The 26,644-nt window shown below is 38.0% G+C and overlaps 1 protein-coding gene across 6 annotated transcripts in view; it reads right to left on the bottom strand.

Moving 5' to 3' along the window:
• The window catches only part of LOC306843956 (AT-rich interactive domain-containing protein 1B-like), a gene marked incomplete at its 5' end in the record, with an annotated part of 83,302 nt that overhangs the window by 9,501 nt on the left and 47,157 nt on the right, over window positions 1-26,644 (bottom strand). For 2 of the 6 annotated variants that reach the window (XM_079375717.1, XM_079375712.1), the window contains 9 exons: window positions 555-768; window positions 2,072-2,281; window positions 5,865-6,005; window positions 8,066-8,172; window positions 8,911-9,038; window positions 11,573-11,713; window positions 13,335-13,677; window positions 21,789-21,959; window positions 24,143-24,232. In XM_079375717.1, the coding sequence (XP_079231843.1) occupies window positions 555-768; window positions 2,072-2,281; window positions 5,865-6,005; window positions 8,066-8,172; window positions 8,911-9,038; window positions 11,573-11,713; window positions 13,335-13,677; window positions 21,789-21,959; window positions 24,143-24,232 (1,545 nt within the window). The remainder of the gene's footprint in view (window positions 1-554; window positions 769-2,071; window positions 2,282-5,864; window positions 6,006-8,065; window positions 8,173-8,910; window positions 9,039-11,572; window positions 11,714-13,334; window positions 13,678-21,788; window positions 21,960-24,142; window positions 24,233-26,644) is intronic. The other 4 variants (XM_079375714.1, XM_079375716.1, XM_079375715.1 and 1 more) reach the window with 3 other exon arrangements.

Here is a 26,644-nt window from a genome sequence, read left to right as displayed (position 1 = left end):
CTGTGAATGAAAGTCTATAGGATTTGTTCCTTGTTTTGTTGTCCGTAATAGTAATAATTGAACAATTATCCTCTACAACCATGTGATTTAATGCATCACATTAAAAAGTTTGTCAAAGTTCAATACTAAAGCTAAAATAAAGTTGATTTCAGGGTGCTACAAGAATAAACTGTTTATTATAAAACATAGTTCTGCTCCTTGATTATGACTGGCTGAACCATGTGAACCAAAGCCTCTTTGAAATACTCTATAAACACACCTGTGACCCAATTACATCAGTTAATCATCAATATATATTTGTGTTTCTTTTATGAAACTTTGCCAAATATATAGTAGTTTCTTATAAAAGCAATTAAGTTGATTTTGGGACAACTAAAGGGCTTTTAGCTCTGCTCTGTGTCGTGCTTAGCTACTTTAAAATCACTGTAAACTAAGCTTTATTGCTTTGCTACATAAAACATGACGCCTAGTTAACAGTGATTTGATGGATATAAGCCGTCTTTCTAAAGTCTAACAGTTTGTTCTCTCCATAGCAATAGTGAAAAGTTCTTCACCGGGTGAGGGTGGCTGGATCTTGGCCTGCTGTGGCTGCTTCTTGCTGTCTCCCATGGTGAACGCGTCGGGTGGGGGTTCCTCTCCGCGCTCCACCTTGCACTCATAGGCGAACAGGTATTGGATGTACTGCTTCTTGAGGGAACTGGCAGAGCTGCTGGATGTCCCCACGTTCAGATGGGTGGACAGCTCTCTCCATTTCTTGTTCTTATTTACCTGTTCGAGGAGAGATTTTCAATCAAAACCATTGAAGATGCAATCAATTCACTAAACCGTTCCGCCATCTACCCCTGTGACTGATTCATGTGCCACCAGCAGTTTAACTTAAGCAGGCGCTACATGCGTCTTAAAATCTTTTTTGGATAAACATAACTCTTTGCTATGTAAATGAGACTCATTATAGAATGCGCAGGATTCACAAAACATCATCACTGTTAACAAGACATATAGCATTGCGCTATTGCCGCCCACAGAACGCTGGTGGTGAACAAAAGCTTTATTTAAAGTAGGGGTCTTTAACAGGGGTCTGTAGAAACTTCTACTTGTTATTTGATCTTTTTGAAACATATTTTTTGCTAAAAAATGCATTCGTTAATCTTAAAGCTAAAGAAGCTAAAGTGTAGCTAAATGTTTCACTGCCCGCTAAATTAAAATGTAACAGTAAATAGTACATTTAAAATATAAGATTGGTTTAATGCTTTTGTCAGTTAAACATCATCAATAATATCAATTAGTGACGCACAGATATTAAAATTATTTCCAAAACTGGCAAGTAGATAATTATTTACAAGTTAACATTTTTCAAACTAATATTTATTTTTAAGATTACATTTAACAGTTTTATAAAAATATAAAAATTCAATGTAACAGCAAAATGACTAAATGACTAAATAATAATAATAATAAATAATAATAATAATAATTCAAATATTATTAGCATGTACTTACTATTTCATGGAAAATGGGTAACACTTTATGGTGTCCTTGTTAAAGGTTACATGCACTTACTATTATAATAACAATAAATTATGCATAATCGCGATTAGCCAAACCCTAATCCTAACCATATAATAAGTAGATGTAGTTAATTAATATTACTCCGTACTTAAATGTATAATTACACCGTAACAAGGACACCTTAAAATAAAGTGTAACACTCACAACCAGGTTGCAAACCCCTGATATAAAGGCAAGTTTGTGTATTTTATGATCTTGGCAGCAGTCACTGTGTCCAGGCCAATTGTTTTTGGCATGTAGAATATTGTTCTTTCACAAACCCTATGTGAGATCCAGGGTGCTAAAACAATGCAGAAAGCACATGCAAATAAATAACACCATCAGCAGGTGCATTCTCAGTTAACCCCCCTCTGTTTCTTTGATGTCTGTGATTGAGGCAGATATGAGGAAGGATATGAGAGGTTTGGCCATTCTTTAACATGCATTTCAAAGCTCTGCTCCTTTAAAACCCCAGCACGATCACACAGCAGTACTCTCACAGAGCCCAAAAGACTTCACTCACCATAGCCAAGCCTCCGATTTCTCGAACACAGAGGTAGAGGCGGCACAGATCCAGCGGCTTCTTGCCCACTGAAGGCAGGTTGGGGACAGACGTGCCCCTCTCATCCATGAAGGCGATGTAGCGATCCACCCATGCCCTCCTCTCCGGCTCACAGCCCATGTCGTACAGTCGTGTTATCTTCTCGTTTGTCATGTTCCCCGAGCTGTGCTTCTAGAGTGGATGGGTACAGAAGAGAGTAAGATGTATCGCCACCGACACACCCCGCACGCATACTGTGAGCCCATCATTCTTTGTCCAGAGAGTAAATGCTATCCACATTGCTCAATATGTCCCATTTTGACAGCTACCTAGAAAGTACAGATTGTGTTGCACTGAAACTGATTGTTTTAGACGGGCACGAGTATTTTTCGAACAATGCATGTGTGCTATTGGTCAATGGCATCTTGTGCTTAAGTACAAGTAAACAAGCAGGTGATTTCATTGATTTAGGATGTCTATACACTAGAGACAGCTCTGATGGATATAGATTCTCACTGGTTAACATGTGCTTAAATTAGAGTGCATAATGACAAAAGTTTTTTTTTTGAAGGTTTTGGTTGATGGAAGATCATCACAAACTCTTTTCTTCTATGTCCTTGCGACGCACCATGTTCACTGAAATCAATGCATCTGCAGTGTTTGCTGCTGAAGCATAAAGTCTAGTATGTAGGCGCCATTATATTACTCAGCAGGGTCACGTATCACTACATTAACCCCAACTCTGCACCAGCACTGTGACTGGAACTACTATTACTGTGAACACTTTGCAAAATGCTTAAAACTGTGAATGGATTTCAAGGATTAGTTCACACAAAATGTAATATTATGTCATCATTTACTCACCCTCATGGCATATAACAAGACTCATTCACTCATCTTTGAAACACAAATGAATATATTTGTAAAATTTCTGTCGCTAAATTGAAAGTAGTTTTCATGCATCAAGCAAACACAGCTGAACCTCCGTTTACCATATGTGACCCTGGACCACAAAACCAGTCATAAGGGTCAATTTTTCAAAATTGAGATTTATACATCATCTGAAAGCTGAATAAATAAGCTTTCAATTGATGTATGGTTTGTCTGAGATGCAACTATTTGAAAATCTGGAATCTGAGGGTGCGAAAAAATGTAAATATTGAGAAAATTGCCTTTAAAGTTGTCCAAATGAAGTTCTTAGCAATGCATATTACTAATCAAAAATTAAGTTTTGATATATTTGCAGTAGGACTTTTTTGCCCCATACAGTGTATTTTTGGCTATTGCTACAAATATACCCCAGCGACTTAAGACTGGTTTTGTGGTCCAGGGTCACATATACAGTGGGGATTGAAAGTTTGGGAACCCCTTGCAGAATCTGTGAAAATGTGGATAATTTTACCAAAATAAGAGAGATCATACAAAATGCATGTTATTTTTTATTTAGTACTGTCCTGAGTAAGATATTTTCCATAAAAGATGTTTTCATATAGTCCACAAGACAAAAAAATAGCTGAAATGATTAAAATAACCACATTCAAAAGTTTGGGAACCCTTGGTTCTTAATACTGTGTGTGGTTACCTGGATGATCTATGACTGTTTTTTTGTTTTGTGATGGTTGTTCATGAGTCCCTTGTTTGTTCTGAACAGTTAAACTGAGCACTGTTCTTCAGAAAAATTTCTTCAGAAAAATTTCAAACATTCACTGATGCTCCTGAAGGAAACACGATGCATTAAGAGCCGGGGGTGAAAACTTTTTGAATTTGAAGATCAAGGTAAATTGTACTTCATTTGTCTTCCAGGAAACATGCAAGTATCTTCTGTCGCGTCAGAAGGGCAGTACTAAATGGAAAAATATGATATTTCAACAAAATAAGAAAAATTTGGACATCTTCATCCTGTTCAATAGTTTTCACCCCCCGGCTCTTAATGCATCGTGTTTCCTTCAGGAGCATCAGTGAATGTTTGAACCTTTTTTAATTGTTGTGTTTGAGTCCCTCAATCATCCTCAGTGTGAAAAGGTGGATCTCAAAATCATACAGTTACTGCTGGAAAGGGTTCAAATATGCAAAAGATGCTGGAAAACTGAAGATTCTGCAGGACCTGGAGGATTTTTCTGAAGAACAGTGCTCAGTTTAACTGTTCAGAACAAACAAGGGACTCATGAAGAACCATCACAAAACAAAAAAACAGTCGTAGATCATCCAGGTAACCACACACAGTATTAAGAACCAAGGGTTCACAAACTTTTGAATGTGGTTATTTTAATAATTTCAGCTATTTTTTTGTCTTGTGGACTATATGTAAACATCTTTTATGGAAAATATCTTACTCAGGACAGTACTAAATAAAAAATAACATGCATTTTGTATGATCTCTCTTATTTTGGTAAAATTATCCACATTTTCACAGATTCTGCAAGGGGTTCCCAAACTTTCGCATGCCACTGTATGATGTGCTCTATGTATGTACACTGATCAATGTTTATATGTGAATAAACACAGATTAATTAAATGTGTTCACCATATAACAATCATGTCTTAGATTAAACCCCTTAAATCATATGGATCACTTTTATGTTGTCTTTATAAACCTGTGTTAATGTATTGGTTGAATGGACTGTCAACAGAGGGACAGAAATCTCTCAGGTTTAATTAAAATATCTTCCTTTGTGTTTTGAAAATGAACGAAAGTCTTATTTATGGGTTTGGAATGACATGAGTAATGGATTTGTAATTTAGTAACAGAATTTTCATTTTTGGGAGAACTATCCCTTTAATACAATCAAGAGACACCATTGTACAAAGAATCCATGAAACTCCTTAAATGTTTTTCCAGTTTTTAAGGTGGTACGAGCCAATTAACATGTTATGCAAACTGTCTAATAATCCCTGGCTGTGCTTTGAAAAGTCTTAAAGAAAAGTTTTAACTTTACATTACTCAGCTTGACTTGTGCACAATTTGGCACAGAATGCAACACTTTAGTTGGAGTCATTTCTATGATTCGGGGCTTAAATCTTCACAAAACAATAATAACTGATTTCTCATTAAAACTTTCCTGACAATCTGATTCACCGTGTACCGTTATCTGTGAAGTCTTCCCTAATTCCTCTTCTCATATGCATTTCATAAGAATGATATTTCCTTTTTCCTAGGTATCTAGCATCGACCGCAAAATGAATTGATTTTGAATTAAATGTCATAATTAAAGTTAAAAACATTGGCAGTAGTATTACAAGAAAGAGAATGTTACCAGTGTGAGAAACAACAAACCAATGACTACATTGATGTATCTCAGCTACTCTCAAAATCAATTAGCTGTTAGAGTGACTAGATATTAATTCACATTTTAGCTTAATAGCTGATAATAACTCAAAAGCATCGCAAGCCTAAGTTGATCGTAGCTCCATTGGTTTCAATGGGTCTACGATCTATTTAAGCTATTTATTAAGTTATATATTTAAAACATAATGCTCCCATTATGCAGCAGTTTGAAGTGTAGCCAACTACTTTTTTTCCTAGACTGTAGTTGAAATTCTTATTATGAACCGTTTTAAAGTAGCTTCCACAACACTGGATATTACTGAAAAGAAACTGGGAAGAGGATAACAATCTTGCGGTGGCCACTTGAGTGTCATAAAGAGAAAGTTTCATTACATCATATCTGAGGTCAAAACAGCTCACACCATCAAACAGGAGACCTAAATAACCACAGAAGAAGGAGGAAAATCAGGAAAGTAAAGAGAAGATAGAAAAGGTGCATGAGGCACTTACAGGGCTGCTGGGGTTCTTTGGCCAGGCAGGGCTGCTAATGCTATCGCTGTCGTCCCCCTGATAAGAGGACAGACTAGCTGGGCTGGGGGACAGAGGGGACGGGGTGGGAGGCTGGGACACACACTGAGAACCGTAGCTGTCCTGTGATGGAGAGCACACAGGGGAACAAAAAGAAACCCACAGACACATTTAATGGAGGGATAGCTTTCAGATCACCTTTACCACATAATTCATCTGACCCCCCAACTGAGCCTGGTTTCTCCCAAGGTTGTTGTTTTCTCCATTCTGTCACAGAGGGAGTTTTGGTTCCTTGCCGCTGTCGCCTCAGGCTTGCTCAGTTGGGGACACTTAATTTCTAGCGATTATCGTCATTTGATTTCACAGATACTATTTAAACTAAACTGATCTAGACAATGACATCTCTGAATTCAATAATGCCTTTAACTGAAAGTTGAATCACACCATCTGTATTGTTAAAAGCGCTATATAAATAAAGGTGACTTGATGCGCAATACTCTTGCAAAACCAAGCCTATGTTCTTTTACTAAAAAGTGATTTTATTCAGGTTTATGCCATCACAAGCTGCCTTTGATGTAATAAAATGAATACAAATTTATAGCAGGAAATTTAGTGGGTTATTGCTTTTATAAAACAGCTCAAATAAATAAGTAATACGGCGTAAATACATTTCCACAATATTGTCTATTTTGCTTTGTTGCGTCTGCGAGCAAATAATGTAATAATAATTTGCACTATTATTTGCTATTATCAGTAGAGTTTATGAAAACTGCCCTCTGAGGGGTTTATTACTGCAGCTTCTAGTTCAGGACCAGCAGGTTTAGGTTTAGGGGGCTGGTACAGAGCCAATTTTCCCAGCCCAGAATTTGTTTTTTTTTTAACTAGTGGAAATGTGCATCAGCATGAGTACTGGCACCCTGTCAGTGAAAAAGGATAGCTTGATCCTGTTTTTGATCCCTATAGGTTGAAATTCACTGTCCTAAAAACCTCCTATGTGAGTCTACTGTCTGTTTTTGTGCTCGGCTCTTGCTGTACTAAAGGAAGCTCAATTCATGCCTTCAAGCAGCTCCGTGTTATATGTCAGGACTTATTATACTTGTTACTTCTTACACACACACAAGAAATTCAGCAGAAATAAGAACACAAAGCTTGTAATGCAGCCAGCTGGACAGGACGTAAAGGTCATCGTCTGAAGGCACTTCTGTTTGTTGTGATGTTTTCTACATGTTTCATTAAAAGCCATGCTCTGCTCCTGAATGATGCCACGAGGTAAAAAAAAGTATAGAGATAATTGTGAACCAGGATGAAAACAGAGGGAATTCTTTGAGAATTATTTAAAGTGACAGAACTACTTCCCTCTAATCAGTAACGGGACAAAACAAAACATCACGTTGAATTACAGATGAAACAAAACCACAGAAAAAAATGACATACAGAAGCGAGAATGAAGAGATGAGTTCGGAGAGAGCGCTCTGCCAGTGCGCCATATTTCAACCAATCAAATGAAAGCTGAACTTAATGACACAATGAAGTTCTGATGAAAGTAAGGGCAATGACTGAGAAAGAAGGAGTTACACAGAAGAAAGGTCTTCCAGCGCTTACATGAGCTCTCATTAGGACACATGAGAGAATTATATTCCTTTGCTTACTGAACAACACATTGAAAAGGAACACTATTGAAGAACAACATACTTTCAGCGCTCATTTTAGGGAGTATAAATAACAAAATTTGGTCACATTCTGAATCGGTTTCAATTGATATAAATGTCAATGATTTTTATTTTCTGCTTATGCTCCATAAAATTGTGCTTACAAATTGGGGATCTAAATTTCGTAGATTGTGGTAATGGTATTATTATAGCAATTAGGCTATAACCAGTATAATTAAAGTGTTTAAATTCCAGCGCCTAGTAATTTGTCTGTCAACAATGCGTCACAACTCTATACAATCACAGCCAATCAGAAGATAGTCGATATTTAATATACAAGTATGTGAAGCAGAAGATTAGACCAACAAGATTTCAGATTTCATTGACATTTTATCACACCACTCCTTGGTAGGATGTCAAACGATGTGCGTAGAATGCAACAAAGAAGGTTTAAGAGTAGTGCTATAGTTCAGTTATCTGTGAGCATCTTCTGGACATGCTCAGTGAGTTAGAGGGAGAAGGATCTGTTCATACCTTTGGCTTAGGAGGCTCTGTGGTGGGTATGCTGCCCTCCTCCTTGTGCTCAGCTCTCTGTTTGGGATCGGTGGGCATCATGCTGTCCCCTGAGCCTGTCATGGGCCCTAGAGAAGATTCTGACACTTAGACTGCAGAGATCTGCACAACATCTGGTCAACACCCTCCAAACAAAGGTATATGTGCATTGTGCAGCTACGCTGTAACAACACATCTATAACTTTATATACATCTATAGCATTATATAATATTTCTAAAAATAAAATACTTTGTGAAACAGATTTATATAACATGCTCGATATACACTACAGTTTTTAAGAAATTAATACTTTTATTCAGAAAGAATGCATAAAACTGACCAAATGTGACATTTATAATGCTATAACATATTCCTATTTCAAATAAATGCTGTTCTTTTGAATTTTATATCCACCAAAGAATCCTGAATAAAAATGTATGCATACATTTTCCACAGAAATATTAGGTAGCACAACTGTTTTTAACATTGATAATAACAAAAAATGTTTTTTTTTAGCACTGAATTGGCATATTAGAATTTCTGAAGGATCATGTGACACTGAAGACAGGGGTAATGATGCTGAATAATTCAGCGTTGCTATTAAAGGAAATGTATTAAAATAGTTATTTGAAATTATAATCATATTTAACAATGTTAATGTTTTACTATATTTTTAGTCAAATAAATTGCTTATGCTTGGTGAGCATAAGAGACAACAACGTTTAAAAAATCTATAGTGTACAATAATTACTTTATTAATGAAAAACGGTTCAAGATTTGTACTTCTTGTCACATGAATATATCAGTGAAAACTCGAAACACGCACCTGTGGCCATTGTGTTGTAGGACGGTCCTTGAGGGGTCATCCTGGCTGAGCTGTTGCTCGGTGGATGGTTGTAGGGGCCTCCAGGACCCATTCCAAGCATGTGGGGCCCACCCTGATACCCGCCTGGCCTATGGACAACAGCACACAAACATAAAGACACCAACAAAGCTTAAGAGCCTGTTTAAGATTTGAAGAGTTAATCGGTATGGTGTTAGTACACTTATTTTATTTTCTTCTTTATTTTCTTTTAGCTGGCAAGCAACAAATATGCAGGGACAGTAGAGAGGGTTAAGACAATCAGAATTAATACACAAAGGAAAAAGAAGTGATTTCTGTGTTGTCTAAACACCATGTTGCGTTTTTAAAAAAGACCTTCGGTGTTAAATAAGGAAACATTCCACATGTCACATTCATGTATGACAACTTTTTTTTCCGACCGTCATCTGCGGATCACACCTGAACTCTAACTAAAAACTGCACTAGGTTTGCACAATTATTCATTTTAATTACAGTGTATGACCTTGAGGAATCATTAAAATGGGTGTGACCCAAAGCACATTTAGAGCTCATGATACAGGTCTCAAGTTTAGTCAAAGAACAAAAAATGATTTTTGCACACACTGCCGTTGTAATATGACTGCTTTTAAAAGCAGAAACAAAAAGTTAAATGTTCATTATGTCAGCACTGAAAATACTTGTAATTGCAATATGATTTTTTGCACAAAATCCTGCAGTCCCACAGGAAACTACACATTATTGTGAAAAATTGCATGTGTAGTATTCTTTAAAATAGTAATAATAATAATAATAAATAAATAAAAAATCCAGATTAGAACTGTAAATATCTATATGAAAAATAATAATAAATAAATCAGCTTGATTATATCTTAAAGGTCAAGTACACACAAAAATCAGTCCATGTCCAAACTCATATGCTGTTATATTTTTAATGAAAAACACAAGCAAACATTTAAAGAATCTTCACACAGCTTTTCTCTGCAATCCACATCTTGAGAAATATTCATGTGAAAACAGTCCGAATTATAAATCATTATTCAATGAAAATATTCCGTTCTGCTACAGCTCTCAAATCCTATTCTCCATTGCTCAACATATGTGAGAATGAATACATGTCAATCCTGTGACTTGTCAATGAATTTAAAATCTTAATGTAAAAAATTAAGATTTCAGAATAGAGGCCAGCTGTTAAGTTGTATAATGTTAAAGGGGTCATATGATGATGCTAAAAATAATGCAATGTGTTTACACGGTTTAAGGTTCAAAAAACACATTATTTTCCACATAATGTACATTATTGTTGCTCATCGCTGCCCCGCCTTTCTGATTTTTACAAAGCTCATCATTCTGAAAAGTGAGGTGTGCTCTGATTGGCCAGCTATCCAGTGCCTTGTGATTGGCCGAATACCTCAAACGTGTGACGGAAATGTTACGGCCCTTATCATATTTGGAAACACACAGCGTCTCTAGGACATGGCGGCGGCGGCAACAATACCAGAGATTGTCTTACTATTGGGAGATGAGAGGGTCTGGATTACTTACTATTGGAGAAAGCGTAACGGCTAACTAGGATCACATGTGCCGCAGTCGCTGTTTACGGATACCACAGGATTTAATGAAAAGTGCCGTGAGCTAAATCCCACCTGCTGCAAAAAGTCAGTGACTTCTCTTATAGAACAGCATTTTTTCGTGTTAAACTAGAAATAGTTCAATCCAAAAGTATTGTTTGGTGTAAAACATGTTGAAGATTAGCAGATAGGCTGTCGATTCATTAAATGATGAGCCGTTTCCTCTAAAACGTTTATTTAGCATATTGAAGCCTCTCTTCCATTGACATCCATTCAAAAAACAAAAAAAACGGCCTCTGGTCTCATTTCCCACGTCCTGCCAAAGCGGAAGCGTTAGGATTAGCCGCTATGCTTTTTCAGCTTGCAGGCTTGCCTTCTAGTGGCTTTGACAATACTACAGCAAGAATAAAAGCTACACCTTCTTTGTGTAAACATTTGGGTGGTGTTATGCAAATCGTCCAACACAGTGACATAGACATGTGGGGGCGTGTTTAAATGAGGCGTTTTAGGAAGGTATGTACGTGTCTTAACTATAAAGAATATCTCTTTGGGTTTGAGACTTTAGTCTTTGCTACTTTACGGATCTTATCTATGCACGAACAGCTTGTAACACTCCAAAGACAAAGGAAAACCTGAAATCGTATCATATGACCCGTTTAAGTTGTATGATGATTACTGTACGCTACTTTCTGCTCTTTTCTGTCCATTTTGGAACGGGACAGATTTTTTTAAATTTAGTTTTTTTTTTTTCCCCTTTTGTGTTCAACAGGAAAAAATAACAGCATACAGGTTTAGAAAGAGACAATCTATGAATTTCTATTTTTTGGTGAACTACTCTTTTAAACTTCCTATTTCACTTTTAACTTGTAGCTTTTTGCCGTTCTCTCCAGAGGATGCTTCTCCTGTCTGTGTAAAAACTATACGATTCAGTTTCTTAAATGCTCAGAGTAGAACAGCCATGGTGGAGGAGAAAGGAGAGGCTTATGCAGAGAGCTTGGCTTGTGTCGTTTCTAGCGGATGCGAGCAGACTCAAGCAGAGTAAAGCCATCCAGCCAGGGGTCTGAATTTGAACCTACCCATACAGCTCAGCGTGAGGCTGCCCTTGGCCTTGCCCAGAACTGTAGTGAGGGTGATGGGGGTGAGGGATAGGGAAGGATGCTGGCCGTCCCCCAAGCCCAGACAGGCCTGGGTATACAGGGGACCTGCCAAAGGGAGGCCTGAAGCAGGGGGAAGAGCATAAAAGTCTCCTTGGTGCTTGTTCACTTTCAACAGAAATGACAACTCAAAGGTGCACTGAGTAATTACATGTCTGGACCTGTCCCAAATGCCACCTTCAGCATTATTAGGAGACTGCTGAGTAGTAGCCAACCAGTGAGGCATAAGCTAAATGACTTAATGAACGTGCATAAAAGTTACAAAGAGGGACTGTTGACCAATGCATCAGGACGGTATGGTGAATATGACAACATGATAATAATGTGAGTTAAAAGGTGGTGCTTAATTCAAATTATTATTAAATATCTATCTGAATAAATGTCATTAAAGGGATAGTTCACCCAAAAATGGAAAATTTTGTAATTATTTACTCACCCTGTTTGAATCATCATTGACCTCCACAGTATACATTTTTCATCCTATGGAAATCAGTGGGAACCAGCAACTGTTTGGTTTCCCACATTCTTCAAAATATCTTCTTTTATGTTCAATAGAAGAAAGACACTCGTACAGGTTTGGAACAACTTCAGCGTGAGCAAATAATTACATCATTTTCATTTTTAGCTGAACTATCCCTTAACAGTTGTACCAAATCAGTCCACACACATTTGCAGTTCTCTCTCCACTATTGCCTCACATGAGAAACTCATTGAAACTCCAGGAAAACCAATCAATATTACCAACATCCAATGAAAAGGTGGGGGATGCTATCATAAATAATTGAATATGCAGCATTTAAATTCATTCTTAAATGAAAAATGGCAATGAATAATAATAATTAAACATGACAAAATGAATAAATACACAAAATTGTTATATTAATTTTGATCACACCTGTATTTAATTTGTTATGGTTGTATTTAATATCTATTGCTCATTTGTCTTTATTAAAACATTTGTTTTGCGAATAAATAATATGCCTGTTTATCTGATCATCAATTAACCAAGCTAAAGTATTTTTGTCAACAAAATCTAGGTAACAGCTGGCATTATTTTAATTCAATTAACAGTGACCGTGAGCAGAGAGTTTACTTAATTGGTTTTGAAACAGCTCCTGAGAAAAGCTTAAATAAACAGAATTGGAATCAACCGATCATGTGACAAGAAATCAAGATATCAGTATTGGCTATAACAATCTAAATAGAGAATGATTTTAATTGTTTTAGTCTAAAATATTATTTGTTTTGTATGGCGTAAAACAAAAACTTTACTTGTTGCAACGTAAAACTGAGACAGGACTGTTTTTTCATCAAAACAGGATTTGCCCAAATGGAATTAATTTATTTAAAAAAATTTTTTTATCTTTATCTAAAGGGATAGTTCACCCCAAAATTAAACTTGTATGACCTGCTTCTTTTGTGGAACATAAAAAAATATCTGATTTTTATCCATACAACGAAGTCAAACCTGTTTGGTTACCAGCATTCTTTAAAATGTCTTCTTTTGTGTTTCACTGGAGAAAGAAAATCATAATCATACAGGTATAAAATGCCATTTAAATAATGCATGGCAGAATTTTCATTTTTAATTGAACTATCCCTTTAACTATTTATCCAATCTAGACCAGACATGACATCTTGTTATAGTTAAGCAGGAGGAGACTTAATTAAGGCTCTGATTTACCTGGGCTGTCCAGAGGGGACTGGGCTCGGCTGGCCAGATGCAGGGCCACTCTCGTGGGGTTTGCGACTGACGTTGGGAGGAGGTGGACCCATTCCTGGGCCAGCAGACTGAGGCATGTTGGGTGAGGTTGGAGCCACACTGCTGGAGCCTGCTGGGAACGGCCGGCCACCGGCTGGATGCCCTGGTCCTCGAGCCGTGGTCACAGACCCACATGGTTGCCCTGGACCCTGCCCGTGCATTGGACTGCTGGCATTCATGCCAAGACTGTTGCTCATGCCTGGGCCAGGGCCGCTGTAGTTGGCACCTGGTGCTCCGCCATAGTTAGGAGGGCGTGGGTAGTTACCTAGAGATAAACAAGACTAATGTAAAATCCCTAATAACATAAGTGCAACTCAAGAAACATTGCATTACCCCTTTAAGAGTTAAAAACTGTTCAACTTTTTGACAAAACATGTCAGGACCCTTGAATTCTGTTCCATTCCATCATATTTGCTTCCTCTTCATAAACACAACCCAGAAAAAGCATTTACAATGTGATCAATGTCGCAATGTTACTCAGTTTTCAAATCTTGATTTTGTTCATTTTAATGCACAGGACTGTGCAAAAGGAGAACACACAAATTTAGTCAAAATTGCGTAAATATCTGAAAACAAAAACTTTGTGAAATGATCAGTGCTGACACTCTTGGGAGCATCATTAAACTTTAAAGTAAGTCACAATAAAATTGGATATTCATAAAATTACCTCGTTTTGTATTCCACAGAAGGATGTAATACACGCTTGAAACAACAAGATGGTGTGTAAATAATAACTGAATGTTCATTTTTGGAAAAAGTAAATAAGAGTCCATTTTGATCTAAAAGCAAGTCTAAATTCTGCATACATCATTCTTTTCTTTCTCTGTTTCTTCTCATGCCGTCAAATGATCAGATCTTTGTGGGAGAGCATTGGAAGGCAGTGAAGTCTGGACACATTTCAGCCAAATTGACATTCTTCAAAACTAGCGTGGGACCAAAGCCCTAGCAGGCCATCAGAGAGCCTGTTGTTAATGAAGTATGTCTCCTCATGACATGTTTCAAGAGCAACCGTCTGAGGACATTCAACCTGACACCCACTGGACGCCAAGTTTCTCTCGTCAAGTTTCTCAGGGGACGAGACATCATGTTCACCACGTGGAGTTCCGTCTAACATGCTGATGTGCATAATGGGCATAAATTTAATAGTGCCCAGATCGCTGCTTGGCAGGAAGAGTTTGCCAAGCAGCATTTCAGTCACAATTAGAACTGGGATTTCCACTCCTCAAGCTGTCAAAACGTTGAGATCTCTGGCTCATTCAGGTTTCAAGAGTTCCCTGTGGAAATCAGAGTCTTGGCATGTTTTCCTCTTTCCCAGTATAAAAAAAAGGGCTAAAAATGTATTCCAAAATCACATGAAGCAGGTTGGGGGATGCTGGCTTTTTGCCCCCGTTCTGTAGTTACACTGAATCGAGACCCTTAACAAGCTCCTTCACGGTGGGGAGGATGGGCACTCCAGCCTGCAAGGATGTAGACGTGGACCTGGAGCAATGCCAATTATAGAAATGCCTTACTGCTCTCAGACACTCTGTGGTGACTTTCCTCCAGCCCTGTTAATCCCAACATTCCCTCAGGTGAGAATGAGGGACAGGTGACATGAATGTGAAGGATGCAGCCGGCTGCCCTTCTGACAGTGCCGTGAGCAATGCATAGATGACAGAGGGTTTGGGACATGGGAACACAATTTGATGCCTACTGTAAGCTACAAAAATGTGTATCTCACCTTGTTTCAGCGGCCCCATGTTTCTGGAATTCAGCTACACAAAACACCAAAGCTTGCTCCGACACAACAGGACTCAAAGGCTTCCCACTTTCCCTGCCTTCAACTCAATTCACATCAACAACTAACCTTTGAGTCAAAGACAATTCTCTGTTTAAAGGGAATAAAAATCACGGAAAAGGTGATTTTCCTTGCTCATTTGCAGATCAAAAACACTTTAAATTCATCATAAGCCCAGTTTTATGCTCAAATGCTTTTTTTATCCACAATTTTTCACCCTCAATGACAAAGAAATAAACAGTTTTGTGCTAACTTTGCAGATTTCATAAAAAAGATCCAACTGAAATATCACACTGAAAAGTATTCAGACCATTTGCTAAGACAATTTAGGTCAGGTACATCCCATTTCTCTGGATTATCGTTGGGATGTTCCCTCACTTTTGGATTCCACCTGTGGCAATATTCAATCGATTTGGACATAATATATCTGTATAAATTAGTCCAACAGCTAAAAATAGAAAAACCAAGAAAAACCAAGGTCCAAGGAACTGCCTGCAGAGCTCAAAGACAAAAATGTGTTCAGGCACAGGTCTGGGGAATGTTACAAAAACATTCTTCTGAACTGAAGGGTTCCCACTAGCACAGTGGCCTCCATAATTCATAAATGGAAGAAGTTTTGAAGTCTTCCTAGAGCTGGCTATCCAGCCAAAAGAAATCAGGGGAGAAGGGTCTTAGTGACCAAGCTCCAGAGATCCTGGGCCGAAGGTTCACTCTCAAACAGGACAATGACACCAAGCACACAGACAAGACAAGAGTGGCTTAGGGACGACTCTGTGAATGCCCCTGAGTCGCCCAGCAAGAGCCGGACTTGAACTACATAGAAGATCTCTCAAGAAACCAGAAAATGGCTGTTCATAGACTGTCTCCATCCAACCTGAGAAAGCTTGAGAGGATCTTCAGTGAAGAATGGCAGAAAACCCCAAATCCTGATGTGAAAAGCTTGTTGCCTCATAACCAAAAAGACTTGAGGATGTAATTGCTACAAAAGGTGCTTTAGCCAAGTACTGAGTACATATGCAATGTGAGATTCTCAGTTTTTTTTCTTTGTAATAATTTCACATTTGAGTTATCACAAAAATGCTTTTCATTGTCATTATTTGGGGTTTGGAGTGTAGATTGAAGTGGGAATTTTTTTTTTAAATACTTTCTGAGTGCACTGCATGACGGTCAATGTTTATGCTGGCTGATTTTTCAGCAGATTTTCAGTCATAATCCTCATTTACATAGTTGATAGATAATCAGATCTCAGCAGGGGAGCCTTAACAGCCGCAATGACTCAACTCCCTGCTGAGTTAATAGCCTTACAGACTAGAAATCAACTTCCGTCTCATTCAAAATTAACGTTCATTTGGCTGTGGCAGTGATCACTAAGCTTCTGAAGAAGCAACAAACCATTGTCCTGCTTGAAACTCAAAGACTTTCATCCCACTGCCTTTCTTGAATGTCAAATCTAACACACCTTCAACAAAAGAGGGCGAGATTTCATCAAAAACAGTTGGCAGGAGAGACAACTCTCTTTCTGATCAAAATAACTGTTTTTGGTCAACTAGTGAGGCATTTTTACAGTACATATGAACCCCCACTAAAACCCCTAGTAAAATGGGTAACCCCTAGTAAAACTGGTGACCCTGATGAATGACAGTGTAATTTACAATGGTCAGATTCATATGCAAACAGATTAGCCAATCCAAAAAGGGAATCTAGATAAATTGTCTTAAAGGTGTATTAGATTAACCATTGTGTAACGCGGATAGCCGAAGTATACTTTGGGCTTAATGCACAGCAAATCTAGTCCCATGACCAATACTCTGTTTGCAGTGCTACTCATGTTATGCAGCAGCACTCGACTGATGTGTGACCCCTGTTGCCTGTTAATATGGGCACCAAAATGAATCAATGTAAAACAAGATGTATGAGACAAGTGTACGAGTCAGAGAGAGTGTGGAAAATTGTCAAAACAAAAACTGAATTATGAATGTCTGTATTGTAAGTAGACTTCAGGAAACAATAAAATGCTACATTTTATGCTGTTCCAAACTATGAATTGACTGAGGCGTCTATTCATGGATCCTATCAATCTGTGTACACAATTCTGTGGTCGACTGCCGCTATAGCTCAGTCAGTGTCAGGCCTGCAACGGCGGCTGCTCCCCTGTTGTCTTGAGCCGGCTGTCAGTCATTTGAATGAGAGTACAGGACAACAGGGACTATCAATCAGGCAGAGTGGAGGCCATGACATTATAAAGGCACGCTTAGCAGCTATTCATTTATTACACCAGCACGCCATAACAGTCATGATGAATTGCTGCTGAGCCCTGTTAATGGGGTCTCTTTCACAGACACCCACAGCTGAAACAACAACGGACACTAAGTATTAATTCACCAAAAAATATAAACTCTGTCATTTACTCACACTTCCAAACCCAGATTACTTGCTTTCTTCTGAGAACACAGAAGGAAATAGATATATTTATATTCAGGGCCTAAAACTGTTGCACTAGACTTGACAGACATGATATGGTTCTTGCACGTGATCGGTCACAGCACCATGTATGTATGAATGTGCATGATGTTAAAGTAATGACAAAAATGAAATTTGAGAGGTATAGCAGAGGGCAAACTTTTGTGCTCCTCACACAAAGCTATTGTATGACTTCAGAAAACTTGCAATATAGTGCACATAAAGCCCTGAATGGTTTATCTCCTCAACATCCATTGCATTCTCAAAATCCTGGCCAGTTGATGATTCCTAGAATATCAAGACTGACTGCAGCTGGTAGATTCGTTTCCTGTTTAGCACCCAAACTCGCATTGTTCAGGAGGCAGACACTGTCAGTTTCAATCTAGATTAAAGACCCATTCTTTAAAGTGGTCATGAACTGAGAAATCAAAATTCCCTTCATCTTTTGATATATAAGAGTTCATTGTGCTATAAAAACATCCTGTAAGTTTCAGAATTCATAACTTTCTTGTTAGTCTAAAAACAGCTTTTATTGAAGCCAGTCTGCCAAAACGACAGGTTGTGGAATGTTCTACTCTATGATCTAATAGTGTGGATAAGCACCGCCTCTGCAGAAAATGAACAACACCAGCTTTTTAAACTGCCTGTTTAGCGCCGCCCACCGATTCTATGTCACTGCCTGTTTATCCCCTCTACATCACTGCCTGTTTAGCTCCGCCCACCGATTCTACATCGCTGCTTGTTTAGCCCCACCCACCGATTCTACATCGCTGCCTGTTTAGCCCCGCCCACCGATTCTACATCATTGCCTGTTTATCCCCGTCCACCGATTCTACATCGCTGCCTGTTTAGCCCCGCCCACCGATTCTACATCATTGCCTGTTTATCCCCGTCCACCGATTCTACATCGCTGCTTGTTTAGCCCCACCCACCGATTCTACATCGCTGCTTGTTTAGCCCCGCCCACCGATTCTACATCATTGCCTGTTTATCCCCGTCCACCGATTCTACATCGCTGCCTGTTTAGCCCCGCCCATCGATTCTACATCACTGCCTGTTTATCCCCGTCCACCGATTCTACATCGCTGCCTGTTTAGCCCCGCCCATCGATTCTACATCACTGCCTGTTTATCCCCACCCACTGATTCTCCATCGCTGCCTGTTTATCCCCGCCCACCGATTCTACATCATTGCCTGTTTATCCCTGCCCACCGATTCTACATCACTGCTTGTTTAGCCCCGCCCACCGATTCACGCAAATAGAAGGTAATTGACAACAGCAGCAAAGGCAAGTCTATGCAGAAACCAAATGATAAACTTTATATGAAGAACTTTTTTTAATGAAGCTCCAGACTGCGTCAGTAAGAACTTGGCCCTTTTTTCACTTCACTTTATCACAGATTCGTTTACAAAGAAGGCACAATTCAATGCAAGATTTTCAAAAATAATGAAATTAAAAGATGATGCTGTGCTGACTTGGATACGATGTCGCACCACACAAAGTGTGAGTAACTGTCATTCTGTTAACTATTGCTCTGTCTGTCATTACAGATCGTTTGGTATATACTGAGTATTTCTGCATTTTTAACCTAAAACCAACTGAGCCTGGTTTCTCCGAAGGTTTTTTTCTCCATTCTGTCACAGAGGGAGTTTTGGTTCCTTGCCGCTGTCGCCTCTGGCTTGCTCAGTTGGGGACACTTAATTTCTAGCGATTATCGTCAATTTGATTTCACAGATACTATGTAAACTAAACTGATCTAGACAATGACATCTCTGAATTCAATAATGAAATGCCTTTAACTGAAAATTGAGTGTTTAATCTTATCATTATACATTACTGACACTCTATCCTCCAATTTGATACTGTTAAGTGCTTTGACACAATCTGTATTGCTAAAAGCGCTATATAAATAAAGGTGACTTGAATAAAACACAGCAGCGTCCATCTAGGAAGGATGTAAGCTATCAAAACATTCTGTTAGCCAATCATAGCAGTGGGCATTTACTTCCAAGTCTACAATCCACCACGCCTATTCAAACAGAGGGGGGTTACAAACAGGACAGAAAATAGTCTATTATTCTAAATTATGTTTTTTGATGTAAAAATCATAATAATATTATAAGTAGACATCACAGAACACCACAAAATAAAATGTTCATGACCCCTTTAACCTTAAAAGACCCAACCTTTTAACCTGGCATACACAAAACACAATACCGCATTTTTATAATTCAAATCCCTTTAGGATTGCTAGGCTGCATTAACTATTAGAGCAACCAGAACCGGGAACACTTCCCATAACACGCAATGTACATGTTACATCATAAGAAGAATGCTTATGTTAGTCTGTCTGATTTCCCTTATCCCAAGGATACCATAGTTAATTTGGCCTGTATCCATACCACATGGTGGATCTGCACCCACTAACGAGCACAACACAGCAATTCACAGCCAGCGAAGACCTCGAAGAGACAAGCCCACAGAACAGATGCTCAGCAAAGACCCCGGCGACTTGATGAGCCCTCAGCACAGATCCCTACAGGGGTCATGCCAGGACAAACTGGGGCCTATGCACAGTTTTATCAATTCATTGTAATAAGGCCACCGATAAGCCAGTCGTTGTTTTCCAACCTTCCTGAACAGACTACAACTCCTTCCCACTTAACACTGGTGTGATGTACCTCCATCAATAATCACACCATGTTCATTGGCTTAGGCCAGAGGAGAACTGATCGCCTGACTGGGCTGAGGTTCTCCCAAGGTTTTTTCTCCATTTCTGTCACCGGATGGAGTTTGGGTTTCTTGCCAGTCACCTTCTGGATTGATTACACTGTAAAAAAAAAAAAAAAGTTGAGCCAAATAAAATTTTTAATGTTTCCATGTTTCAGTAGGTAGGAGTTTGCATGGGGTTTCAGAGGGGGTGGTCCATGTTTTCAGGAGGTAGAGGTTTGCAATTAGGTGTGCGGGTAGCGTCAGTAGGCGAGGCCGCGGTCTCGAGGTCTGGCTCCAGCAGTAAACAAAGGCTTCGTAGCTTCTCAGTAGCCGCCGGCGAGAGTTGTTGTTCGTACGCGTTGCCGATATCCAAAAGGCTTTGGCGATCATAGATGTGCTTTGGATTGATTTCCTTGCGAGTTAGCGGTAATTTTACACTATTTGGAGACGAACAGACGACATTAAAATACATAAAAGCACTGTCTTTGAGACCCGGAGCAGCCGCTGTCTGATCGCGCCGCCATCTTGAGTCGAGAACTCTAGTAACAATGAGTTACTGAACTGAATTGAATGAACATTGAACTCATTGACTCAAGCTAAATATTGGCATTGCTCTATCTTGTAGAACTGTCTATAGCTGAACTGAACTCAGTTCAAATTGATGAACTTCACACTGTTATTGATCTGAACCGACACTGAACTGGCTTTAGCTAACTTTAGCACCACAGTCTTTTAAAGCTGTTTAATGGCAGAATTGTCTCCATAATTGGTTCTGCTATTTTCCTGTATATCTCTGTGAAGCTACTTTGTCACAATCTGTATTGTATAAAGGTGACTCGACTTGCACAAGACGTATGGACCACTATTTTTATGGTGCTTTTTGTTCTTTTTTGATCATGACAGCCCCTTGTCACTAAAGAGCAGAAAGAGCAGCATCCTTAAAATGTCTTTTTGTGTCTATTCACACAAGAACAACAACTATAAACATATAACTATATAATTATTATTAAACTACAACAATAACAACCACAGACAATAACATTGTTTATTATAAGTGTACATGCAGTTTTGTTGTCTGTTGCTTTAAATGCTCAAGCTTCTTAGTGTTGGGTGGGTGGATTCTCATTGGCTGTCAATGTTTTTATTGTTCTTCAGCTTAAAACAAAAAATGTTCTGAAACGGATTACAACAATATCCTTCCTCTGTGTGGTTATAGTCAACATAAAAACTTTATTTTTTATCATTATAGTTATCATCCATGGTGTGAATTAAGGCAAAATGGTTTGGAACATCTCAAGAATGAGTGAGGGGTCTATAGTGTTTTGTTATAACAATTTTGAGCATAAAAAATTCTAGAAGAAAACTAGAAGAAAATCGTTGCATAAAAAGTTTTCATGCAGAAGAGCTTGGGATGTGTGTGTATTACCTGAAGGGCCATATTGGCCACTCTGGGGCCCATAAGAAGAGCCCAGCTGATAGGAGCCCACACTATGGTGCATAGGGCCAGTGGGACAGGAGTGTGGAGACATAGAAGGTCCAGGCTGCTGGCCTCCAAACTGGGGACCAGGTGCATTGCGCTGCATGTTAGGTGCAAAACCTAAAAAGTAAAACCACAAAAGAGATTAACCATAACCAGGTAATGGTTACAGGAGGTAATTGGTTATAGGTGATGTAAGGTTTAGAGCTGAAATTCAAACTATTGTGTATAGTTTTGAATAATACATTTTTCAGTAATATTCAGTGCATTCTGTATATACATTTTTCAAAATGAATTACCCATACAAAGTATGTTTTCATAGTATATGAGACAGTCCCAGTTAATATATAAACATATATTAATAATTAGGGCTGCACCGAATGTTCGGCAACCGAAATTCAGCCGAAAATAGCAAAAAAAAAAAGCTCTTTCGGTGTTAAAGCAAAAAGACCAAATAAATTGTACCGAACAATGACCTAACACGAAATAGAGGCGCGCACTAATGCAGCAAACATGTCGGCAGTATGGAAACCTTTGTCAGAGAAACACGCAAAAATCATTATAAGCACCGACAGCGAGAGACTGTATAGTACTGCATCACATGTCTTCAATGAGAAGAGGAAGGGTAGTTGTTGCTGGTTACTGTATGATGATTGAAATCACGAAATGGCCTCAAAAGATTAGCAAATAAACTGCGTTTTCTAATACACGCATAGTATTCAAACAGCGCTGCACGAGCCTGCGACGCTATCTGCTTGTTAGCCAGGGCTCAAAGTCCAAAGTGCAAGGAAAATCAGCGCTGAAACTGTTACTCGTCAGCTGCTCAGTAACGTTTTTAAAATAAAATAAGAAATGATAATGATAATAATAATTGCAACAGCTCTATTAATACATTTATTATAACATATACATAATATTCAAATTGGGATCTGTAATATTTTCTACCGTTTTAAAAGCATTATCTTCTGCTCAGCATTTATTTGTACAGTAAAAAATACATAACTGATTCAATAAGGGTGTCTCAAATATGGCCAAAAAATATTTTACTAACTTATTAATTTTTAAGTTAAATAGTGTTTTGTTGGTATAGAGTCTGCTAGAATGTTAAAAAAAAAAATGTTGAGTGTTAAGTAATTGATTTTTTCTTTGAAAATCTAGACAAGATAGTAAAAAGTTAATTTATGCAATGGTGAAAAAAATTGGCAAAACATATGGGGAAAAAATGCGAAAACAGTGTATATATACACACACACACATGTATTTATTATTTGTACCCTTGTGTAGTTGACTCAATTGGTTAACTCATCTGTCAGTTTAAAGAAAAAAGGGCATAATTAGTCATTTTTTATGTTTATTTAAGAAATAATTTGTTGCATCACAAAACATATTTAATTATTTATGTCAGAAAAGGAAAAACTGTGCTGTTGTTTTGGAATGAAAGCGGCACTCTAGCCCGTCTTGTACTGCAGGCAACATACTGTAGTTTTATTCATGCTAAAGTCTTTTTAATTATATACTCAGATGTTTGATCATTAAAGGTCAGACAATATTTATTTTAGACAATATGCAATATTAAGTAATCACACTGCTACATAACAAAAAGGGGTATTCACAACCCATTTTATTTCTGTAATGTGTTATATTTTCTAGTGAAACAGTAAATATGCTGAAAGAGAACTGACTGGACTATTACAAGTGGGCATTCTTTACAAAACTCAAGCCAGACCTAAATTTAATTTTGGCCCGTCTGAAGTACTGCCAGCACCAACTTTCTGGATCTGGACATGGAAGGCCGAAATCTTTATTTGTTATGATTGTTGTAATCTGTTGGTTAACATTTAATGCACACATTGAGTGTGTTTCAAAGGCGGATTCCTTGTGATGGAAGGTTACAAAGATTTTCTATGCAACAAGGTGCAGTGATCAATTGTGCACAGTAAGACTAGAAATGTGTATTCAGAATGTAAATAACGTAAGGCTATGATTTCATGTTACCCTTCTGGAGTATATAAACCTAATTATGATCACACTTGCAAAGGTGAAATCGTTGACAATTACAAAATGTTTTAATAGTTTTGGTTTGCTCATGGAAAATGGTTCTGCAGCATCACACTGTTAGTGGAATCCAAATCATGTGTTAATAATACACATCATATAATTGAGTTCATTCATCTGAAGTGACTCCGGAATTGCTGAAAAAAAAAAAACAAGAGCTGACGTACATTTTATTGGACTCTCCTTTTCCTGATAGCTGTAAATAGAGGCAGTGTGAGCCGTAATGATACAGCGGGAAATCAACTCACCTCTCTCCTGAGACATGGGCGACTGACTGTGAGTGGGATGGGAGCCCACGTCTGGAACGTTCCCTGGGGTCTGAGGGGCCATCTGTGTACCTGTGTGTGGGAAAAACATGTACATGTGTGCACAAACCCACAGTCTCTCACTGTACAAACTAGGGCTGGGCGGTATATCGAGTTTGTACGATATATCGATAGATTTTTTATAAGCGATACGGAATGAGGCAATACCATTTATATCGATACAGAAGCACATCTGGGAAAATAATATCTAGCAGAGAACACAGACTGAACTGCTGTGGAGAAAGTGCATAATACAATTTGTTCTAAACATGTGACAAACTTTATTTTAAGGATACAGTTTGGATTGGTGGTATGGTTCTGTTCTGGGCAAAAAACTCCCTGCCCATCCATGCAGCCTGTCATGAATGAGCAGGGAGAGCAGCAATAATAATACCCCCCCCCCCCGAGGGTTAACAGAACAGAACCAAGCAGATCATTAATGTACTTAATTACATTTAGTGTAACGCATTACTCAAGATTAGGGATTCAACAGGAATATCAGAAGCCAAGTCCTGACTGTGGCGAAAGGAGGAGCTGGGGATGGAGGAGGGTAACTGCTCCCGAGCAAAGTGACTGTAATTGGGTTATCAAAACAGCCTTTTTATTCAATTAGTCTGAGCTTTTTATTATTTTCATTTTTAGTTTAGTAAATTCAACTTCTGCTTTAAAAGCATTATTTTTGTTTTTAGATTGCAATGTTACAATGTTAGAATGCAACGTGATTTTAACCCTTTTTGTTTGCACATAATATACATGGTTACATTCACTTTATTTGTTTAATCCAAATACAAAAGCGTAGAAAATACAGAGATATATACCGTATACTGCAAATCATCCAAAAAATACCGAGATATGAATTTTTGCTCATATCGTCCAGCCCTAGTAGAAACATTATTTCTTTAATCAGTATTTTAGTTTACCAGTAAAATATCTAAATATCGACAAGTAAAATTCTGAGGATACTAAGAGTTGTTTTCAGATTCAGTTTTTAATTGTTTTTTTATTTAATTAAATATATTATTTATATTTATAAAAGAATAAATAATATTCATTAATTAATTTTATTATTTAATTAATTATTTAATTATATAAATTTAAATTTATAGTAATTTTGTTACATTTACTGTATGTCTAAAAACTCATATTCTTTGATAAATAATCTTTTCATCTTTATCTTGTTTTAAGGATGTTTAGATATTTTACTGGGAAGGAAGACAAAAATACTGATTATAAAAATATATTTTTCCAAAGCACATGCACAAAACCACAAACGCAGTGAATGGTCTCATACAAGAGCTACATTTCACGATAAATATCAGACAAATTAGCCTAGAGGGCAGAATATCTAACCACACGTCCCATGGGAGGTGTTTAAGGCTCATTGTTTCTCTCCCAGGGGCCACGTTGTGTGCTTGTATGTACAGAATGTGTATATTTGTAAAAGCGGAGATATTCAATCTCCAGTAATGGCACACAGATCACATGTCAGGGCCAGCCCTGTATGCGGCTAATGGCCGTCGGTGCTCCCAGTAGGGATGAGGCAGTTTTGTGTGCAGCAGGATAAACGGCCTCCTGTGGACCTTGTTAGTGACATTCAGAAGGGAAAGGAAAAACAGCAGTTTCAGCTGCACAAAGCCCTCTGCTGACCGGCTATCAAAGAAGCCTGGCTAACAATGCAGCACACAGCAGGACAGTAATTGTGTCAAAGTAACTCCAAACTGCTAACAGACTTTCAAAACTATTTTAATGATGGAGTGACTTGTTTTAAAGTCAGCTTGAATCCTGCTGCTGACCCACTGCTGTCTGGAGCTCAAACACCTCGGCCTCCGATTGCTCCATGGTGGCAGGATTAAATGACATACATGCGACGGCTGTAGCTAATGGGTACGTCAAAGTTAGCATAAAAATAATATTTTTTTCCCAAAATATTCACAACAGAAAATCAAGAACGTGCCTAGTTAGAGAGAATTTCAGTCTGTATTTAAAATGTTTTTAGCAGCTAAATTTCAGCAGACTTAACCGATGAAATTTTAGGAAACCCAAACATGTACAATGACTGATAGGCAGAAAATAATAATGATTTATTTTCTTATATTAGCCCCCGGTTTCACAGACAAGGCTTAAGCCTAGTCCCAGACTAAAATGTAATTCTGAGCTGTTTCAACTGAACTGACTGATCTTAAAACATATCAGTGCCTTTGTTTTGTCTCAAGATGCACACTAGTAATGTTTTTTCTAAGGTATGTTAATAAAAATTACTTAAATGTCCTAATTGAACTATGTCCTAATCCTGGTTTAGTCTAAGCCCTGTCTGTTAAACCGGGCCTATATATATTATTTATTTTGATTAACATATGTACTGTAAAACAATTTGGTCTTACAGATGTATATATATATATATATATTAAGATTATTAAAAATAATTAATTGTATTTAAAATATGTA

Source organism: Barbus barbus (genome assembly GCF_936440315.1).
Source record: "Barbus barbus genome assembly, chromosome: 24".
In the NCBI taxonomy this organism is placed as follows: domain Eukaryota; kingdom Metazoa; phylum Chordata; class Actinopteri; order Cypriniformes; family Cyprinidae; genus Barbus; species Barbus barbus.
This window is presented reverse-complemented; position numbering and strand designations above follow the sequence as displayed.